At 41.9% G+C, this 23,176-nt stretch overlaps 1 protein-coding gene across 1 annotated transcript in view; it reads right to left on the minus strand.

Moving 5' to 3' along the window:
* The window catches only part of astn2 (astrotactin 2), a 492,640-nt gene that overhangs the window by 159,975 nt on the left and 309,489 nt on the right, over positions 1-23,176 (minus strand). The window contains exons 12-13 of the mRNA XM_066712608.1: positions 11,494-11,660; positions 7,996-8,184 (exon numbers count right to left, since the gene is read on the minus strand). Of these exons, the coding sequence (XP_066568705.1) occupies positions 7,996-8,184; positions 11,494-11,660 (356 nt within the window). The remainder of the gene's footprint in view (positions 1-7,995; positions 8,185-11,493; positions 11,661-23,176) is intronic.

Raw genomic sequence — 23,176 nt, forward strand, 5'->3', positions numbered from 1 at the left:
CACAACCCCAGCTCAAATTGGTGCTCAAGTCCCTCTCTACACAGATAACTCATAATCAAGACAAACAGCCACTGTACACAGTCCGTAATCAGTCGTTGTCAAAGTTCAAAGCAAGAGTCCTGTTAATCCAAAAGCGATGCTTCTCTCTCTCTCTCTCTCTCTCTCTCTCTCTCTCTCTCTCTCTCTGACAGTACACTCCTCTCCTGCCCCCTGCCCTCCTCTCTGCCTCCACAACAAGACATCAGGCGCTTCCCTGTTTCATCAAGGGGAGAGACAGTAACTGAGTTCCAGGTAAATCCCCCCCCACCTGGTCCGGGGAGCGCCGGAGCATCATGGGTCACGGGGCGATCCTTCAGCACGCCGACCAGCACTGCACCACAATATATACAGCCAGGAGGACTGACAACACAGTGCCTACACAATTTTGACTTAGTGAATTTTCATTAAACAATCAGCTCTTCATGTCTGAAGAGTCATCTGCTGTGGAGCTCAACCAGAGATCCTGAAGGAGAGAGAGCTGGATGTCAATGGATATCTCTAGAGGTGGAGCAGCAGAGACTCAAAGTTACTCCAAAGGCACAAACGAGAGGGTGAACCGCTCTGAAACCAGGACAGGGACCGGTGATCCTTGATACACCTGCACTTCCTTTAGAGTAAAGGACGACCAACTCACACGCTCTGAAGAATCCTTTTTCTACAGTCTAAAAATGTCACTGACGTTTTGGTCTCCTCCTTCTTCTTAACTTTCCAAATCGACAAAGACAAATCTGGACCTTAAATTCAAGAATGCAAAAAACACACGCACGCCTCTGAATACACAGACACACACACACGCGCACACAGACAAGCTTACACATAGACACACAGACACACACACACACACACTGTATATATGTGTATATAAAATATAATCACCATAACTGACACCAACTCTACCCCAGTGATTTGTAATCCTGTCCATGCTTCTACTGATATATTTTTCAGTTGGATCATAAATAAATATGCTTTTTAAAATCTTCTAATGAGTTTTAAAACACTATGAAATGCAGAACCCCCTCAAAACAAACACATAAGCAAGAAAAGACTTCAGTCGCTTTGTCTTTGGCATTGATGTCCGGCTGCAATGCAGGGGGGTGTAATCTGTTTTCATTTCAATCAGCACATTGTGGAACAAAACTGCCAAACATTTACATTGAAAGCTTTTTAAATAACTTAATCCTCATTATCATCTCTTACCCTGGTGAGAAAACGACCCTGGGCTGCTTATGGGGAAAAAAGCTTTTTCCCTTTTTTATTTTTTCTTTGGATGCCTGTCAGGACTTAGATACCGAAATGCAATTATATGAAACATTATCACAGACAGCTGAAAAAATTGCTTTTATGAATAAAGCATGGGTGAGAAGGAGATACCAGATTAAAAGGTGTAACTCATTTCCAGCCTCCTGTTCGAGGGGAAAATAGACAAACTTCATGGGAACAAAACTAAAGCAAAAAGTCTGTCCTGTTTCCCTCAATTCCAACACAGCCACAAACCTTTACAATACAACTCAGGCCACTATCCTGGTCACTATAATGTATTTTGGAAATTATGGCTTGCGTTAAACCTGGGAAAGAATCTCATCCTTCTTCATTTCGGTGGGTAATTCTTTCCCTAATTATGAGCTCAGGTGAAATGTCTCTTGAGGACCAGATCAGAGGACAACTGCATAAAAGATATATTAAAAATGGTGGATGTTTGTTTTTCAAGGTGCAGCTTTGTGCAGTGAGCAAACACACACATTTAACAATTGGACACGGGACAGGCTACACACCCAACAAAGCTACTCCTTCCCTCTTCCGGATTTGGAGTTAGTGGTGAAAAGGAGGAGAAACCAGAGGTGAGTGCAGAAACAGACTGCAGGTAGGACAGTCCGAGACAGGACAGGTTTCACTGGAAGAAATTAACGTGCAAATTGAGCATAAACGTTTGCTTAATGGGTTCTCTTGCTCAAATCCCTGGCGAGGCATCCACAGAATATAATACCACCAGCGTTGCTAACTAGGCCCCTAATTGGAGCTTCAGCCTAATTGCGTTCGAGCTGCAGGACTCTGGATGTAACACGTGTAACACAATCACGGGTATGATTTCCACCACGTCCAGAAACTCACCTTGTTATTAGGAATGATGACGGCTTTTGCAGTGGTAAAGACGGTAGATTATGTTTCGGTTTTACAGGAGACGATTCCAATTAACTGTCACGTTTCTTCCCTTATAACTTTCCCACTATTACTCATTCATAAATAATGAGTCTCTTCAAGATGACTTCAAATTAAGCTATTCGATAGATCTTCTGTGGGGGACAGGAGAGCCCTGTGCATGAAAAGCACCCGATATTAGTTTTAACAGGTAATTTATTACCATGTTTTATTATTTAACTTAAAATAATTGACCCTGAAACATTTTTTCTTCTTCCTTTGGCGGCTCAGATAATCAGACATTGGAATTGGGTGCAAATATGTCAACGTCAATGAGGCTTTCCAACCGGATTTCACTCCTACATCGAGAATGAGGCAATGAGATCCCAGCGCGCTTCACGGCTACGTCTTAATGAAAGTGAAATACTCTGAGGCTGTGTGCTAGTTGAGTGTCTGTCGGCAGGGGGACTTCAGACCAATCTGTCAATAAACAAATAAGGAAAAGCACTCCTTCAAAACAGTGCATTTCAAATCTTCAGAAGAAACAAAATGACCGTTTCTTTTCATCCCTACAACCACTGTTAAGAGGGTCCTGTCAATGAGCATCAGATGCCACAAACTCCTGCTGCTTTCTAAACGCTTGTCTGTCCTAATTCTGGCTAATTCTGTCCTTATTCTGAAGGTGACGAACCTTCACAGCTGGATCCTCAGTGCAATTACCCTCCTCATCAGATCAGCCCCGCTCTCTAGCTTTCCACAGCGGTCCTGAACTAATCCAAACAGATCAACACACTAAACTGACCATTTTACGATGCACGGATCCCTATATTAATACATGATATACCTGTCTAATTGTCAACTTTACCACAGGCATGCTGTCATATAAAACATGCCCGAGGACTGACACCACGTCCCAATCAGCAGTTTAAATATTGGCCACCATTTCCCTGCTGTCTTCCCTTGATGAAGAACCTGATAAACAATCCATTATTCTGAGCATAAACTCTGATATGTACTGAGGCCTATGTTTTTGGTTATTGCATGAAAATGCGTCCCACTTATTTCAGAATAAATTAGTTACTGATGTTTGTTTTGTAATTTACATGAGCATGTAACCCTCTCAATGCCAATGAGTGCCATTAAAACTACACAACAAGGCATCCTCTTAGACTGAGTGTGTACAATAACTCTAAGTTGCTTAAAAGCAATTCTGAGCGACTCGTTCTTATTCTATTTCAATATTAATGCTGCCTAATGGAGGCGCTCAGATATAAAACTGCTGTACATGGATAAGACAAATGATAGTCCTGGATGATTTGAACAGACAAGCTACATCTATAGACATTTCAGTTACAATTCAGGGCACGTGTTTTGGTGAGACGCACCCTTCTTTCATATTATATAACTTCCACAGAGGGTAGCCCAAACCCCACAATATTCAGCTGACGCACATTCATCACTTGCATGTTCTTGGCAAACTGTCAGCCAGACCTGTGTGCCAGTGACCCGATCCCTCCGCTCGAACCTGTTTCCCTCCTGTATGTCCTCGTCAAACTGAGCTTCTTCAAAATCATCCCTGAGTCTGAAGCCGAAGATACCGATCTTCAATTAATATGTGCAATATATCAAACCAGCCTCAGTACGTATAAAATACTGTCACTGATAGGTGAAGAGGTGTTGTATTTAGAGAATCAGCTCTTCATCTTTCTCACACAAACTCTTTGCATGTCCTTCTTTGCGAAATGAAGAGATTTAGACTATTTCTTACCAATACAAGAACTCTCTCTGCGAAACAGTCATTATTTAGGCTCTCCCTCCTGGAAGTCTTCACAGCAAGGCGAATGCAAATGGAGGTGGCATCTGTTTTCGTGAAGCTAGAAGGGCAGGTATTTCATTTTCATCTTCCCACCGCCAGCCATCCATCGAGCCTCTGCTGAAATTATCATGATGGGCTGCTGTCTGTTTTCCCTAATGCTCGTACTGTGAGAAACAAACCCCGCTTGGTGTCACATTCAATACATGTAAGGAATGGCTGTGATTAGATTTCCAGAAGATAAAACGTTTAGAGGGAAGGTGACAGGAAAGCTTATATTACTTCTGTTATTATTAGCCATTGTTATTGACAGCATTTATATTGATTAAATCCCTCTCCAAAAGAATACAACACAAAATAAACAAACGTATGAAAATACTTTGCCTCTGAGGGCCCACTACACACTGTCTAGTTGAGATCTAACGTGATGTTTTATGTTTGTTTCTCTTGTGATTCAGGGTTTCTTTACTACAATGGGCTCCTGCAATGAACACTGCCAGAAAAAATTAATATATTCAGTAAATGAGCTGCCGAAATGAAAAAGTAAATGTCTGCGGTTCATTCCTCTTTTAAAACACGACTTTTAGGAGCAATTTCAGGAGACACACAACATATTTTACACTAAATTTAGCATCACATATTCCACTGAAAACAAGACTCAACCAAGATCATGATAAAAAATAAATATACAAGTTTGCCCCTTACACCCTGAATATGCCTTATCTTGAATTTCTCTCTGTGTACCTGAAACCCTGGCAAACTTCACAAGTTGACAACTCGGCAAACCTTCGTACAGGCCACTGAAGCTTCGACAGGCGTGAAGGTTAGACAACGTTAGGTTTGCGAATGCAGCTCTGAGTGACAGCGCACAGTGGCCAATAGGGTGAAGACATAAGCCCCCCCCCCCCTTTGTGTAGGTTCAAAAGAGACCCAAACACTCTCGAATGGCAATCTGCAAATGTGTAGTGTACAATATCAGCCTCACAATGTTTGACAAAAGGTCAACAGATCCCTTGTTACAAAAGATTCGATAGGAAATATCTGAAGGAATTCACGTCACACAACAGTATATGCCACACAAACAGGCTGTGGTTTTATTCAGGGATTTTAACTCCATAAACTGCAGCTTTCATCGCTGTCACATTCATTACTTTGCTAGCCTGGCATGTTGTCAGCTGGTGGTGTCTCTACACCAAATCCACGAAAAGCATCTTTATAAGGGATGAGCAGAGACACTGCCAATGTTGAGTCTGTACCATGGTGCGCAGAGAAGGGTTTCCAGCAGAGATTTAATGCTGAACATGGGAATATTCCCAGACTAGAACACAGCCCTGGCCAACCCAGTCTGATCCCTTCTCTGAGAGTGAAACAGCTCACAGTGACTCCTACTCAACACGGTCTGTGCATTTTTTATGGGGAAAAGTAAATAAATTATAAATAAATGCACCTTAATATGTTTATTATCAATGGCAGCAGTAGATCCACGATCTTACTATTCCATTTACATTCTCACTTTAAAGGATAGCTTGTAAAGAGCGACCAGCCACAAATGCACACTATTGGCATTGCTCTGGCAGCACATGAATTACTTTTTACATTTGCTTTCAGGCACAGACTGGTTTGCAATCATGACTGATGGGGTTTACCAGCCCTGATTGCCTCTCCTTATGACTGCATTTAATGCAGGGTGACTTTTATCACTGACATTTTTTAACCACTGTTTTCTAGGATCTGTAAAGAATATAATTACCCATATTTAATCTGACTGCAGAATAACACCCCGTCCTATTCTTCCACAAGCCCCGAGTCCTGACTGCAGAATACCACCCCGTCCTGCACTGCAAACACTGATACATATTTATAGATGTCCTCAGGGCTCTTTCATACCCTGCTGAAGCCACACAGTCTATAGACAGCTCTCAGAGCAACAAAAAATAAAATACGGCTTTCAGATTTTATAGATGAAATCATATACTTTATAGCGTGGCATCTTAATATTATTCCATATGGCACTGCAGAATAAATCATCTACATTTTTATTGTCGATTCTGTAATGAGAGCAGCTCCTATTTCACAGGAGCAGATCCTGGGGTCCATGCCGGGGGAGATGAATGCCATTGCCCGGGGCTGCCCCTAAACCTCCGCACTAATGATCACAGGAGCGCTATTCCACAGAACGAGCAGACAGGCTGGGCGCTCACCCCTCGTCCACAGATCTGACAGCACTGTGGACACTCCGGACATCTTCAAAGCACCGAGCTCAGCTCCTGGCGGTTCAACCAGATTCACAGCAGCTTAGGACTGTGTGATCGCTTTAACCCGTTTATCGTTCTTCAAAATAGTGATCCAGAAAAACTAAATCCTCTACAATTTTGAGTCCAAACTTCCCCCCCCCTCCCCCCAACTAATGTCCTCTAGCGGGTAAAAAATGAACAGCAGCAGTGACCAGACAACGCACAAAAGGAGCAACAAGTGTGGACAACAGCCATCTTGAAATTAGCAATCTGTCCACGAGAAAAGGGTCACACACAGAACTCTGCACTTAGAGCATATTATCGTAACTGTTATGGTTAACTGCATAAAAACATACATTTGTGTTCATCACGTTACTTGGACCGGGCGGATCTGGGAAATGTACCTACGATGGTAACAACAAGCTTTACCACACATCACGGACCCAGGGACACAAATGGAAATTGGGCTTCAAGGCATTCAAGACAGAAAACAGGAGACACTTCTTCACACAGAGAGGCGTCACAATCTGAACAAACTCCCCAGTGATGTGGCTGAAGAGACAATTTGGGAACATTCAAAAACAGACTGGATAGGATCCTTGATCACTCAGTTATTAATGGACACCAAACGAGCACGATGTGGCGTTTGGGCTCCTCTCGATTGGGCACTTTCTTATGTTCTTATGTATATATCACATGAATTTGGTAAACCGGTAATTCACAGCCTCACTGATCATCTCTGTTAACTTTCTTATGTTCAGAGGAGAAGTTACATAGTGCAAAATCAAAGGCAGAGACTTGTACCATATGGTCGCTAGAACTTGGTACATTTTAAATCCAATATGAACAAAGTCAATCCTGGTATCAAGAGCAAACCATATCGGATGTGTCTGCTACTCTAAACAGCGATTGCTACACTGTGGCTGGGGATGCCCACACAGGCATCTTGAGTCTTCCTTCAGACAAGGAAAACAAATGCAACCCTTTCTCAGGCAAGTCTGACACCAACTTGACATTTTCCATTCACCATTGGAACGAACGCAGCTTATGATTTATTAGGAATCCTCTGTACCACCCCCAGCCAATCAGGGTGCTCCGGTTGCTGGCACTGCAAGGCTTTATCAGTGAGCTAATGGGGTTTGCTAGTTTTCTCAAAGCCTACCGATAGACTTTAGTGCTGTTACACTGTGCTTGGACTCGGGGAAGAAAAACATGAATCTCAAAACTGAAAAGCAACATATGTGTATATGTCACTGAATGTGAGTCTCTTGTTAAAAGAACATATAGTTAAAGACAACATAAATACAGGAGAGAAATAATATATACAGCCAAAATAAACAGCCTTACACACAAGTGCAAATGACTGCTTATTTTGTTACCAAGTGATTGTACCTTTGACAGTGGTAGTTACACATCTGTTACACAACAGACAATCAATACAAGTAGTAATGAACGCACGAGAAAGCTGCCGGGCATTAGGATAGAGCTGTGTGAAGGGATGGTTATCTTTGTGAACGACGGCGGGATTAACAGATTGTGTGCTGTGTGATCTAGGTGTCCAGCCCATTGTCGTGTTCTACTGCTGGGGTAGTTAAGCCATTCTCATCAATACACAATCTGCTCTTCTCCCGTCCCACACTCATCCTCATTGTCAAAAGAAAAAACATGGAAACATGATCGCAGGAGCACTGCAGGAGGAGGAAAAGGACACAGAGACTCCCTGTACAAGTTGTTTTACCCCAGCGAGGGCAGGATCGAGTGAACAGGACTCACCGAAATGTCATCTGAAAGACCTGCCCCAGGTGGACCTGCTGGCTTTTGTTGTTGTAACCATGGAGCATCTCTCCGAAGAGGGTGTCGTTCAGCCTGGCGTCGTGTCTCTGGCACTTGGGCCCTTCGCACACATCTGAGAGCAGGATGCAGGACCTGCCGTCTGGGGCCAGGCGATACTCCTCCACACACCTAGAGAGAAGGGAATGCAACGTGACTGAGACGCCACTGTGGCCTCCAAGGCAGGATGGGTTTCTCTCTCAGAAAGTGCACCAGCCAGGGCTCAGAAGTCATATGGCTCCGAGCTCCATTCAGTGTTATATGTGTGGATCTCCATTAGCAGCCAAGAGAGCTGTGAAGGTACTGCATTAGTTTCAGGGTTGCACTATACATCCATTAGGGGAAAACAAAGAGGGAAAGAAGGGTTTGTATTCAGGTCATGTTTTATATTTACTTTTTAAACACTTATTTGGAGGCCACTAATGTGTGTTCGTAATGAATACATTCAACTGTGAGAAGAGGAAAATAAAACATAAATAAAACCTGCCTGGCAATGAGACTCTCGTTTACAATCTGATAGCCTGTGAAATGCAAAGGCCAGAGTAAATGTCATTGTGCAAGTGTTTTCTCCGTCCCCGTCCTTTGATAAAGAAAAGCTGGAATCTGAACGAACACGAACAGGTGAAAACATACAAATGGCAGATTTATTTCAGGAGAAGGGTTTGAGAACAACCAGTGTTTACAATATACACCAAGACCTGAAAGATAAACACTGACTGCTATCAAATCCCTTCTACCGAGGGTCTTTTAACACATTCGGATTAGGAATAGCTCGCCTTCATTTCCATTGTTACGGATATAAAAATAAATAAATATCTCTACAAACCCATTACACCACAGAATTAGATACAATACAAAGCCTGTAAGGGTTAGCTGCAGAGGCCAGGTCTGACACACGGGCAGATTTAATTGGCAGATCTGCAACTGCTTGGTAAACTCCCAAAGAACGCGTCCGGCATGCTAACAGGAATAACCCTGCCAACTGAGATCAGATTAGGAAGCTGTTTACCATTTCCTTCCCCTCACAGATCCACAGTTTCTGACCCGTAATAATTATGTACAGAGTGTTACACACAACCCTGTACAATAAGACCCACACTGTCCCCACCTGCCCATCACTCCAAGTCAAAGGAGTTCTCTGTTTGGGTACCAAAACAATATTAGCGATTCAGGAGTAGAGAGCAGAAGAACTTGCGGTACATACGTGTACCACACACCCCACTCTTGGGCTAACCATGACTACATGGGGAAAGATACCATCCTACTCCTTTTACTATGGTATTTAAGTGGTATATATTTTTCCTGGGAGTCCCTCGCACTTGCAAATGAGTTTTAACCATCGATCGAGAGGAACAGAAGGCTGGAGATCAACACATATACTATTATCTTATTATATTATTCATATTTCTCTTGATGGCTTCTTCAGTTTGTAAGCACTGTCCCTTGAGCAACACAAACATCTGCCAGGGAAAAGCAAAATCAGACATCATCAGCTAAGATTCTTCCCCCACATATCTATATTTTAAGGGTTTTAGTCAATTTAAAGTGGACAATTAAAATAACAGTTGCTGTGTAAGTGTTTGTGCCTCAGCCTCTTCACACAATTCCTGATTCTCGTGCTGCCTGCTCCAAAATCTGCATTCGCTCACATCCCCCAAGCAGTTCAACTTGACTAATTGAATGATAGGTTTGCGTTTCACCAAGTTAAACCAAGCATGTAAATGACACAGCTTTTTAACATATATTTTGTATCGCTTCCTCTTGCAAGACGCTTTTATTTTTTCTCTTGGAAATGAGACCGAGACAGAGTTGCTACCTCCTTCTAATAAATCATCCATTTGATTAAAGAACATAAGACAATGTCCAATCGAGAGGAGGCCATTTGCCCCATCGTGCTCGTCTGGTGTCCATTAATAACTAAGTGATCCAAGGATCCTATCCAGTCTGTTTTTGAATGTTCCCAAATTGTCTCTTCAGCCACATCGCTGGGGAGTTTGTTCAGATTGTGACGCCTCTCTGTGTGAAGAACTGTCTCCTGTTTTCTGTCTTGAATGCCTTGAAGCCCAATTTCCATTTGTGTCCCCGGGTGCGTGTGTCCCTGCTGATCTGGAAAAGCTCCTCTGGTTTGATGTGGTCGATCAAAAAAGTGATACACTGTTTTACATTTCACAGCACATGTTGCTGCTTGTTTTGGAAAGATCAATCCAAACAGTGCAACATTCGTCCTGAACAGATTCTGATTCCTGTTCCCAAATGTAAACACAGGCAACTAGTAGGTGCGTCCAAGTCTGTGCTTAATGACTCTAGGAGTGCAGAGAATAAATAGAGAAGAAAAGGAGGAGAGACAATACTGCTCCAAATTCAATCATCTCCATATGTCAGGTTTTAAACATTAATTTCCTCTGTAATCAGAGGGAGGGATACAGACTGGCACCCAGCGGAGAATCCCTGAGGAGAGATGCACCGGTGAGCAGCCCGCTACGGTCCTGAGACGAGACCAGACGCTTGCTGATGTTCTGGCAGCTCTGGAGGTGCCCAGACGTTGTGTAAGATGTAGGAGATCCAACCATCCTGGCAAACTCATATATTTTGGCCTCCTTCAGAAAATAAGTCGAGCTTCCAGGAGCTGCTGCTTCTTCTAGACGTTATTCGTGTATGAAGACCGGGGGAATGACAAATCTCCCGCACTTCCACTGGAGGTCCGATGGTGTCCACACAGGTAACAGGTAAGGTTAGAGTGAGGGTCAGGATTAGAGCTCAGAGGAAGATAATCATCATCTACTCATTTGGGGTTGATGCTTGGAAAGTGTTACCTCAATTATATGACTATAAAGTATATTTAAATCCATATCTGTACTTTGGAGAATTTCCAGGGTGTGCACCTAATTCTGTTCTCCTTTGAGATACTGGAGGAGGACGTCAATGCTGTGAGAGCAGCTTATAGCTCTCACTGAGAGAGACAGGGAGATCTCAAACACAGCGCCCCTGCCCTGGTAATATTGGAAAGGAAGAGAACAGCCAAAAGAAAGATAAAAAGTACAGACATTTACTGCAGGAATGAAAAAGATGCAGTAATGTATTCATTTTTCACTCTAATTAATGGAGTTTGATGCATTTATTGTTATTTGTCTATCTTTAAAGATGGATGTTGGGGGGTGCAAACTATATATATAGTTAGGCCACGGTTGCCAAGGCAAACAGGCGGTAACCCATTTCAAATTAAAGTTGCATCCATTTGAGATGGAAGTCAAAACATTCCTGTAGGCCATGTAAGCATATCCGGATTTAAAACAACCGGAATGACGTGACATCACAGACAATTTATATGTAAAACAGCAGCACTGGAGAAAGTGCCCCAAGTGCTGCAGAATATTCCTTTCAATTATTCAAACAGAAATCACCGCAAATGGGTTTATGAGAAATGGATTGGTTCAAACTCACCCACAGAACATGAGCACGTTGCTGGAGGCAGGGTCGTCAGCCAAGGGCACCAGTTGCTGCAGGCAGAGCTGCTCACATCCCCCGTTAAAGCCATCGGAGCAGTCGGTGCCTTTGGTGTAGTCATAGCAGCCCGAGCCATCCTTCATGGGCCTCAGACCTGCAGGACACTAAAGAGAGCAGGCAAGGTTAGCATCTACAGCCTAATTAGGACTAATTACACCCACTTTTAATCAGCGTAGTTTAGAACCAGTGTGGAATTACAAAGTGAAACGAGTTTCCTAATCTTGGCAAAGTTGCAAACAGCTGTTTACAATATACACCCAGCTTCCCAGAATGCAATTTGGTAAGGTAGTGGTTAGATTTCTTCCATCTACTTCTTATGGGTCAAGAAGAGATATAGTGCAGAATCATTCACTGATCCTACAGGCTATGCAATCCATAAATAAGAAAAACAAGAATTACACACTGGCTCCCTGGATCATAAACCTTCACTGCAGCTGGAAGCCATTTTAATTGGTTAAAGAATAATTCAATACTGAAGATTTCACCTTGATAACAAGTACGACCTGCAAATGTAAAAATGTCTGCCAGAGTACGAACATGCATTGATCGCCTCAACCTCTCTGCTTTAAATCTGAGGTTTACCCAAGTAACGGAACGACAGAGGGGCATTTGCAGATGAGTAAAACGAGGAGATTTGTGATTTAACTAATTTGCATGACATCACTTTGGACATGTTAAGTTTAGGTTCAGTCTGGATAGAAATGTATATTAAAAAACATGAGGAGAAAGATGGCAGTGTTGATATTCAACTCCAGAGCGAAGATCATTATTGAAGTTTTCAATTCATCATTGAGGTTACAAAGATCGATCAAACACATATTGGTAAATACAGGAATATCAGAGCAATTAAACGTTTTTGAAATGATACAAGATTGCCGTTTTCATAATCCCACTGGAGCTCCCCCCTCTAAACCGGACATGTAGCTTCAGACACCAACAATGTCTTCTCCTTCGCAACTCGGACGTCTGCACTGCACTGAGTGACGCCTGTTTGAGAGGTCCGGTGCGGAGACCCTGGGTTCGCCATGCTCTTCCACTGTGGCTGTTGATTCTGCCTTTCTCAAGTACGCTTAATTTTCTTGGCAATTCATTTTTCATAACACTAATCACTTGAATATGTTGACTTAGTGTCTCTCCAGAGGACACTTCCCTATATTTGTGTTACAGTACAAATACATAGTCATTGGCTATAAGGCTCTCCTCGTCTTTGGAGGCACATTTCAGATATTCCTCTCCATCAGCGCCCATGAGCAGCCAGCCGAGCTGTGGGGTGAGAAAGGAAGTCCTCTGTCATGCGATAAGGATGCGTTCAAGGAAATCTGAATTTGAGGAGGGAAATTAATAATGTGGACACAAAACTTAGTCCTCCAAAAAGTCTGAAAGTATAAGAGCTGCTCCCACACAGGGGCGGACACGTTTGAGCTCCGATTCACTAACTTCAGCTTAAGATCCGAGCCCATCAAGAGCAGCCGGTCTTTTAACACTTCTGAAATTATTCGTCAGAACTAGTTTTACGCTTCATTTTCCCCTAGCTTGACGCCTGTGTTGTTTCATTTTGTTTTGCTGTTGTTGTTTTTTTCCATCCTTCGCCTCGAGCGACTTGCTCAGTGTAAGAGTGACGCCTCAGTGTGCGAGCAGACAGGCTACATTTATCAAATTCGTGTAATATCCAAAACACGCCTGTGCCACGCAGGAGAGGAGCGCGGTAATAAAGGTGACTACAGCGGAGAAATCCCCAGCCTCAGGGGAGACGGCAGCTTTGATGAAGCTCTTAAACTTTTTAAAATGATAATAACACTTCCATAGTTTGAAGATATCAAAGTTATAAATCAGAGCTGTCTAAAAAGCTATTGGTGGGGGGGCTGGGGTGGTGGGGAATACACAAAAGATATTTTGTTTTGAAATGAAAGCAGAGAATTCATGCCGTCTGTTGAAATAATGTCAGATTAAACAGAGGCGTCCAAAGCCTGACATATTTTTCCGTTGTGAAACATCTGACATTTATTACATTCAGCTGTTATGTTTCTGAGAAACGATAAACACAACAATGAAAAGGGAAAACAGAAATAGCAATTACAGTGCTGTTACTGATGGAAACATAGCCACAACAATATAGAGTCACGTCTCACAGATAACCTCCAGAAACTATGTGTATCTGCCGGCGGCTCCCGACCGCACATCGCCGCGGACAGATGGCCAATCACAGGGAGACACTTTCACACGTTTAAGGACACGTTCACACGGCGCTCAGCTAATCACTGCAAGATGACAAGAACCTGCACATACGCTCAACTGGGCCAAGAGAACTGTAGAACTGGGTTCACACTCTGTTATACATTCTTAAAGTTATATTTCAACTGATAATTTAACTTCCTATTGCCATCTTATTAAAAGGCTAATGGTTTCTGGCTTTAATTTATTCTGGAGTGAAGAAGGCTCAGAGATTGTGATCAAGAAGATCATGACAGACTAAACACCTTTGGATGCTGTATTATAGATATACTTCTGCAGAAATACGATGAATACGAAACACATAGTTATACGTCTGTATAATCTTAATTAGAGGAAGAAGTACTTGGTGGAAACCTCTAGGCAGAAACAACAGCAAAATACAATCCTGCACAGGCACATCTGGAAAGCACAAGTAGTTATCTAATAATAATTAGTTTACTCTAACATCACTCTATGGATAAACACGTTCTTTTGCAGTATTTCATGACAACATGGTCTTGTTGGTAAATGAAGGAATGGCATTGCTGCTGTGTATTGGCTGCTCATGATCACGTGCTCGTGTCTGGTCCGGCTGGTCATCAGTGCAGAAGCAGAAATACAGACTGGAGGGAAATTAGGACAAACGTCTCATTTAGGAGGACAGACAGTGCAGCCCACGGTGAGAGGACAGGGGTAGAGTGTAAACCCACGGCTGCCACTCCACAGAAATCAAAGTGACTCGTAAATAGACTGATGAGCAATATGTATTGAATACATGCTTCACCAAATAAAAGCATCGAATGAAGGATGGGGCTCATTTTGCATACAGCTGTGTGTGTAGTTATGCACAGTACAACTCATCAGACAGGACCATTAAAAATAATGAATGTAAGCTAAACAGGACAATAGCAGAACAGAAGCAACACAGTCATTGTGTCTGAAGGACAGAGAAATCCTGTCACATTTAAACTGCTAATTGAGGGCACTGAAATTGAACACATCCATCGCGTCCTCTAAACAACCGCAGACTGACTTCTTGCCCTCTCTGATTCCCTGGAGGCGGGAGGGGAATCATCACAGCCATGGTTTAAGTTTGAGCTGTGCTGATATATTTAAAATATATATGAAGATCAATCATCGCTGTTCTTTGGAAACATGTAGGACTTAAACAGAGTGGGAGGGAGTCTCAGGTAGATTAAGAAACATTTATTATGATAACCGATTTCTCCGCGGAAGGCCTGGTATAAGTGATAAGGGGGGTAATTAAATCCTGTATCCTTGGCGGCTCCTAACTGTTTAGTTAATGAGGCCACTTATAACTTCCTGTGGAGGTGCATCTTACCTTGGACTTGAAAAGTGAAATCTCCCAACTTCCATTTGTTTGTGTATCACTTTACATAAGAACATAAGACAGTGTCCAGTCGAGAGGACCCCATTTGCCCCATCGTGCTCGTTTGGTGTCCATTAATAACTAAGTGATCCAAGGATCCTATCCAGTCTGTTTTTGAATGTTCCCAAATTGTCTCTTCAGCCACATCGCTGGGGAGTTTGTTCAGATTGTGACGCCTCTCTGTGTGAAGAAGTGTCTCCTGTTTTCTGTCTTGAATGCCTTGAAGCCCAATTTCCATTTGTGTCCCCGGGTCCCTGTGTGCAGTGAAGAGCCAAACCACAACACTTGACCATCTCACACAATAAGGCGCCGACCTACATGATTATAAACCCTAACAAAAAGTGAAAATCGGAAGCTGTGCCCTATCAAAAACATTACATGAACCTCCGCTCCGTGAACCAAACTGGAACTCAACTCTAACTAATTAACAACTAATAATTAAACCAAGCCTAGAAACTTCAATCTAGTCCAAAGATCAATCCTGAACAATCCCTGCCCAGTCATCTCTAGAGTAAAGTCTGACACAGGGTCAAGGGTCAAGACAGCAAAACCGGAGTCCATATTTTGATCTGTGATGCTGTATTGACATGCAAAACCTAAACACCTGACACTTGACACCAGTGCACACAACCAGGAGGATGTCCATTAACTGATGAATTATTGCTCTTCCAGGTTTGAGTTGATTCTGCACACTGTCATTCACCAGATATACACTGTTTATAGGGGCATCTATGTGAAATTACAGATCAAGAGGAATAACCAGGGGAACTGCGACTGTAAAACCATCTGAAGAAATGTTAGTTTTATTCACAGGAGCTGAAATGGATCAGTTTGGAATTGATAGAGGTGATTAAGAGGACGACTGCACAACAAAGCAGTAAATGGACACTTTTCAATAAAATGATCTAAAAAACAAAACAACATTAACAGAATAATTCACCACTATACTAATAAAGACCCACGCAGATGGCGCATCGCAGAGTTGTGTCACTGTTGCTCATGGGGGGATGTTCACTTATTTCACTGTGTCTGGGGTGTCCAGAGCGTTGTTACACAGAGACACACCTAGAGCAGATGCTCTGATGTGAGCAGTAATGCGGCAAGAGCGACAGCAAGCTAACTGACTTATCATCCCAGCCTTTAAAAACACTTTCACGTGTGATTCGGGCCACAGGATGAAGAGGGAGGCCGGCTGAGCTGGGTCACTTTGCCTGCATCGATGCTGATGCTGCAGCCTCACACATGGAAGTCACTTTGATTAAAGGGAAACGCAGAAACTGCCATATCAGATGAGTCAGCAGAAATGCTGAAACCACTTTCACAGATGAAAGCTTTCCTTACTGTTTAATTAAAACACTTAGAAGTAGATCTAACACAGTTTCCCGGCTTTACCTCAAGCACCGTCCAGCGTCAAGCGCCTGTGAGTGAAAGTACTTCAGAATGAATGTTGGTTTGAAGATGGATTGAAGTTAAGCTTTTATGGTCTCTAGCAATAAGTCGAGACTGATTCATGTTGACTCTGTTCTTGCGGCCGATATGCGTACAAGGCATCTTGAATTACCACGAATTTCAAATTCTTAGTTTCAAAAAGAGATCATGTATCATTTGCTCGTGTATAATTATAGATTCGTTGAGATGAAATGGACAGTATTCACCCCTTTTTGGTGACAAGAGCATATTTCAAACCTCTAAAACAATGATTTTATACATTTATACAACTTAGACAAAGCTCAAAGGACTTTGTGGTGAAATCCACCATATTGCTGCAATTATTATTGGTATTTCTGTGGCCTTGATTAGTTAACACAATCATACATTGTTAAGTTTACAGTCAGTAGGGCAATGAGGTTTAAACCATGCAGGGGAATAGTCACTGTAAAATATTGGAAGGAGAGGATTAATGAAAACAGCCAGGACAATCCAAGAATCCTAGATAGGATCCTTGGATCACTTAGATACTAATGGACACCAAACAAGCACGATGGGGCGAATGGCCTCTTCTCGTTTGTAAACCTTCCTATGTTCTTATGTTCTTAATTAGGAAATAAATACAGAAAAACATCTTCAACACTGTGACAATGTGTGTTTTAGGAAATCAGCCAAAGCCTTCTTATATCAAATGATTTTAGATGAAATACGGTTCTGTCAGAGGAAAAGAGATGCATCCTGTGTTAACTCAATCATTCTAGAAATTAGATAAAATTAAATATAATTCAATTAACTCAAAAGGCTGTCTCACAGAATAAAAATAAATTGCAGATAAATTAAATAATCCACAATTTGTTTGGTTATGTTTGTCTAGTAGGTTGTTTCCTGGTAGGAGGGGTTTAGTGTAAATTGAAAGATTACAAGAACATAATATTTTAAATCTGAACAGCGTGAATATTACTCAGATATCCAGTGGGAAATAGATGTGGCAAAGGAGCTGCTTCCAAGTTTGCCATCATGGGGATTCCTTATATTGATTCACAGCTTACATGACTCTGCTGCTATGAGATCTATCAAGATATTTACAGTGTCGGCATCAATTCGTTTTCATTCACATGTTTGGAGTTTGGGAATGAGGCCAATGTCTCTATCTTTTGATTTCCCTGCATTCTCTCGCTCTGGTCTCCCCTCTGTCGCTGATCGGCCGCCCTGTCTAAAGGGATTCACTGTCTGCCGTACGCACTCCCCAACGCGCGCTGGGGCCTGAGATTCCAGAGACGCCACGAGGAGCCTTGGGCCTAAATATAAACCCGAGGAGATTGGCAATCATCAGCACAGACGCTTCCAGCAGTGAAAATAAAGAGCCCGCCGTCTTCCACAGCAGCAATTGGTAATATAAATAAGACCCGAGAGGCTCTCTAAGCGAGGCACTGAAGTGATAAACACCTGACAAGGGAGGCGGTGTGACTTCCCCTTTGAAAGACAGCGTCGTCTCAGATCAATAGCTATCGATGTCCCCTCTCTCTCACCATCCTCGGTGGATCTCAATCAGCCGCACCTCCTCGCCACAGGATCGCCCCCCCCCCCGCTGCTGCGACCGACATAAACCACTGTACAATTACACATTTTGCCCATCATGGCTGTGTTGCATATTGTGAAGCAAAAACGAACTTACAGGAGCACACCACTTACTCTCGCTGACCTATAATAACGAATCCCATGGGAAGTCAACTCAGAGGCCAGGATGAAAGAGTCTCAACAAAACAGGAGGGGGGAAAATCCAACAGCATAAAAGGGTTTAATAAACTGAAATAACTACCATCCACTGCACTCGGAAATACTATTAGGGCTGGGAGACTGGAAGTGAAAAACTGGGATCTAAAAAACAGTTTTTCTTTAAGCTACAAACTGGAGTTTGTTGAAAGGACAACTCTAAAGTTTGCATGCATTGGTTCAGACTCAGAATCTGTTCTACTGTGTATATTTTTCAAGAGACAAACAATATGTAAAACAAAGGCTGGTGAATGTGTATTTAGAACATAAGAACATAAGAAAGTGTCCAATCGAGAGGAGGCCATTTGACCCATTGTGCTCGTTTGGTGTCCATTAATAACAAAGTGAAAAAAAAAATTCTGTTTTTGAATGTTCCCAAATTGTCTCTTCAGCCCCATCGCTGGGGAGTTTGCTCAGATTGTGACGCCTCTCTGTGTGAAGAAGTGTCTCCTGTTTTCTGTCTTGAATGCCTTGAAGCCCAATTTCCATGTGTACTTGTGTTAAGGCCCCTAGCGGTGCACCTCGGGGCAGGCTCCCTTATCAGCTCGCTCCCTCCCCCTTGGGCAGTGCTTCCGACTTGAAGGATAACAATAGGTTGCGAATGCAACCCCGGTTATCTGAAAAAGGAAGCACTGCCAAGGGTTGCAAGGTCGCGCGGGAGTCCTGGCTCCCGGCAAAAGAGGACGAACCTGCGCTGACGTCAAGTTTTATAGAACAGGAAGTGGAATGACTTGTTCTGAGTGACGAGCGCAGGGGCCAATGGCAGCTTTGATAGAGTGACGGTCGGGTTCCTACGGCAGTGTGCAGAAACCCCTCCCCCTTGGGCAGTGCTACCTTTTAACTTTGTTATTAATGGACACCAAACAAGCACGATGGGCCCACCAAGACTGCTCATGTGTGGGGCTGAACCACAGTTATTTGAGGAAAGATGTGATGAAAATGGACAAAATGAAGATGTGTGCAGGAAAGCACACCCATTTGAACACTTTTCCTGAGAGCAAACACTTTGGAATCAGTTTATTTCAGACCGTTGCTTATGATTATTTTACCAGTCTGCCTCTTCTTTTTCTCCCCGTTGGCTGTTTCATATCTTTTTACAGCAAAAACTATATGAACACATTTCCTACATTGTGGAGAGAACATAGTATACAAACTGCACATCTTATAACCTATTTACTAACTCTTTATTAACATGTAATAATAAACTGCAGCCCTCTGCACAGCTTCAGAGATATTGTTTGTGCCACGACATCTAGATGTGAAACTTCCAAGCAGAGCTTCTGAAGGAGACATTGTTTAGGCAGTGAAAGGAAACAGCCATTGACCAATGTAATAAACAATATCATATAAGACGCACAATGGGATGGCAGAGTGACATAGTAATATTGTGAAAGTGAATATCATTAGCATTTCCCCCATTCAACTGTGGTATTATAGAGTATCTGCAGGAGATTGTAAGTATTGAAATGAAATGTCTCTGATCCATATATATCATCTTCGGTGTGGCAGTAACTCACAGAATCAACAAGGACACGGACATTAAAACTCTGAGACTGCATTTCCACTTCCAAGTCATTTCAGTTACTGTATCAGTGTCAATTAGTTTAATATACTTAATTCCCAAAGAAAACTTTAGACATAACACTGCACAGGATATAAGCAATAAAATAAAGGACTCTGCTATTTTCACGTTAACGTGAAGATAACATATTGACAGGTACTCATGTAGAACAATGTTGTCAGCATTTATAAAGTCCACAACAGCGTTGGGAAAAATAATATGAAATTAACCTGATGGGGTTTCAGACATTGAACTAGAATTATTCTGTGTCATTAATGTTAAGATGAAGCAACGGCAACAGCAATCTTTCGCGGGAAACTTTGACTCAGACAACCCACAACATCATTCCCCATCGGGAGCTGCTGCGCAAACATTGATACACTTCAGGTTTAATGTGCACTCAGGCAGAGACTAAGCCAAATTGATTTTTTTTTCTTTCTCCGACACGATCTTATCAGCAAATACATAAAATGAACCACAGCTGGGGACAAGAGACCTTCGGCAGCTTGTAGATTAAAATATGATTTTAACATCAAATTAGGTGTAGTTTACTTCTTGACCTTTTCACTGGCAGCTATAGGAGGATGTTATCTGTCTCAGGAATGTAGACTTTGAATAATTGCGCCTTTTCTATCCGTCAACAAAAGCATATTGAGCGGCTCTTCAGAGCGGTGGCCCGTCAGTGGAAAGGATGCCTCTTTCAGACTGAAGTGGAATTCCTCCTGATTTGTCTTTTCGAGAGCTCTCAATAATGCGGCCGACCTGAGCACGCTGAAATTAAACACTAATTTAGAGCTGCAGCTTAAAAGCAAGCCCTTCCTTTCATCCGCATGTTTGTTTTACGTTGTTGGAAGTAAATTTGTCTGTAGAAATAAGGCTGATAAAAGTGATAAAAATATACACACCTCCTACTTGCCCTCCAGCGTTAGCTATCGCTTCCAATACCTCATTTAACTTTGTAACGATTGTCTGCATTGACTTGTGCACATCATTTGTTTCCATGGTTCTGTCTGTACAGGAGAAACTTTTTTGTTTACTTCTGATTATTGCAAAATGTTACACATCATTGCATTAACAATTACAAAATGAGGCTGAGAGCCATACATTGAAGTATATCAATAGCCAGCAAAGTTATACCCTGCAAAGTTATATTATTGTAATTCTTCAACACATTTCTTCGACACAGAGGAGTTATTGAGTCGCTTGCCTCAGATGGGAAACACGCATTTCTCCGTATTGTCTACACAATGGCACGGTGCCATTGTTCACAGCAGCTGTAGCAATTTTGCACAGCCAATAATTCAAACTTGAGTATTGTTGAGTAGTGTTGAGTATGTTTTATTTTACACTCCCTCGGTGGTCATCTCTCTCCTATCGTCACATCAGAAATGAATAATTACAACGCCAGCCATTTATGAACCTTCCTGATTCCTGAGGCCATGAACCCTCGCTACAATACACATTTACATAGTAATAGGAAGGTTAATATCTTGCTTGATTAGCTTAAACTTTTACGCAGCTCAGTTCCCACACATATTTCACTAGTCACTGTGCTGTCGCTCTGCGGATGACAAACGATGAAGTTCTTTCTGCTCATTTGGCAAACATCCTGTCTACTACATAAATATTTGCCTGTCAGTATAATGGGTATTCTGCTTCCTAAACCACACAACTGTCGCTCCATAATTAACTTCTGTGGGCACAGACAGCCCCCAAGCAAAAAGTGTGCCTTTACAAGAAAAAGGGAAATGGCATAAATATCAAGTGTTCCTGCGACTGAATCGACAGACGAAGGATGCCAGGCAAGGGAATCATATCTGAATGTGGAAAAGTATTTGAAACGACAAATCAAAGGTCATTAAAAATAAACCCTTGAATGTTTTCCAATGCTAATGTAACATCCTAATTAAACATGTTGCATTACGCTGAGTTCAATAAGCAGTTCAATGCTCGCCATCCGTCTCCAGTCCTATTGAAGTCCGTCTTTTAAAATGCAAAGGCTTTTCAATACAGCATGTTGTCATTATAAAGACACGATAAGGAATACATTAACCCAGAAAAGCACAACAGGGACAGATATGACATTGTGTCTTGCGATAGATATCTAAATCAATGTTCTGCAAAATCTGGCCATGAATCGTAATGGTGATATGAGGTCAGAGAAAAAAAAAAAACTACAATGAAACAAAATAAACAAAATAAACAAAAGTGAAAGAAACTTGTTAAACTGATTTTCATGGTTTGTTGGCCTCATACATTATATAGTTGCACATTTGTTTACGTATAAAACTGGCATCAAAGTTAGCCTCCTGGTGGGCATCCTTACCAGATGGGGGCAGAGATCAAGAGGCTCAAAAATTGTGACCAGTTATAACTGTGTAATTATATATATATATAATTAATAATTGTTTCACATTAACTACATTGTAATAATGCATAATTACACTTTTCTCATGAGTAACTACATATGTATTTACTGAGTACCTACTATGTGAATACACTGTAACTGGGAGACTTATTGTAAAGTGTTATCGATATTTTAACATTTCTTTTACTGGCATGGTGGTTGTGTAGTGTCAATATTGTTTCAGTCTGCCGTGTTTCAGTCTGCTGGGTCTGTGGTGTTTGACATTCTCATCAACCACCATCATTTAATTGGTTACACTTTTCAGTCACCTATGATCCTCTTTATTATTGATGTTTAAAAAATAAAATCCCAGAGAAAACTGTCCACATTGTTAAGAGGTTCCTCATGATACAGACTCAGCATCCCAACGTTTTTCAAAGCAAAGACACAAAGGAACTTGGCTCAAACACACTGTTGCAACCTATCAGATACTGTTGCGTTGTTGTTGTTGATCTTTAATCTGTGAGTAAAGGAATCTCACACTGTACCAAGACACAGGGAAACAGCAGCCAGGACACAGGAAGAGCTACGCTATCCAAGAAACACAAGACAAGAGCATTATTATTAATCTTTGTTTTAAACAATAAATACAGTGTATTGAAGAAGACATTGCAGGTAATTGTATAGTCACTAGGATATGAAAGGTATAATTGTTCTTAATATCTGTGTTTTTTGTTTGGCAGAATTTATAGAAGTGGTTGAACTTTCATTAATCAATCAGAAACTTAACACTATTGAGTAAAGGCTTTTAAAATGTCTCTCACTTATTCCTCATATTGGCACATGATTTAATGTTGCGGAGATTATGTAATTTATGTTTTCCAGCACTTAAGGTTGACGTACTTAGATT

The sequence above is a fragment of the Amia ocellicauda genome, chromosome 9 (genome assembly GCF_036373705.1).
Source record: "Amia ocellicauda isolate fAmiCal2 chromosome 9, fAmiCal2.hap1, whole genome shotgun sequence".
Classification (NCBI taxonomy): Eukaryota; Metazoa; Chordata; class Actinopteri; order Amiiformes; family Amiidae; genus Amia; species Amia ocellicauda.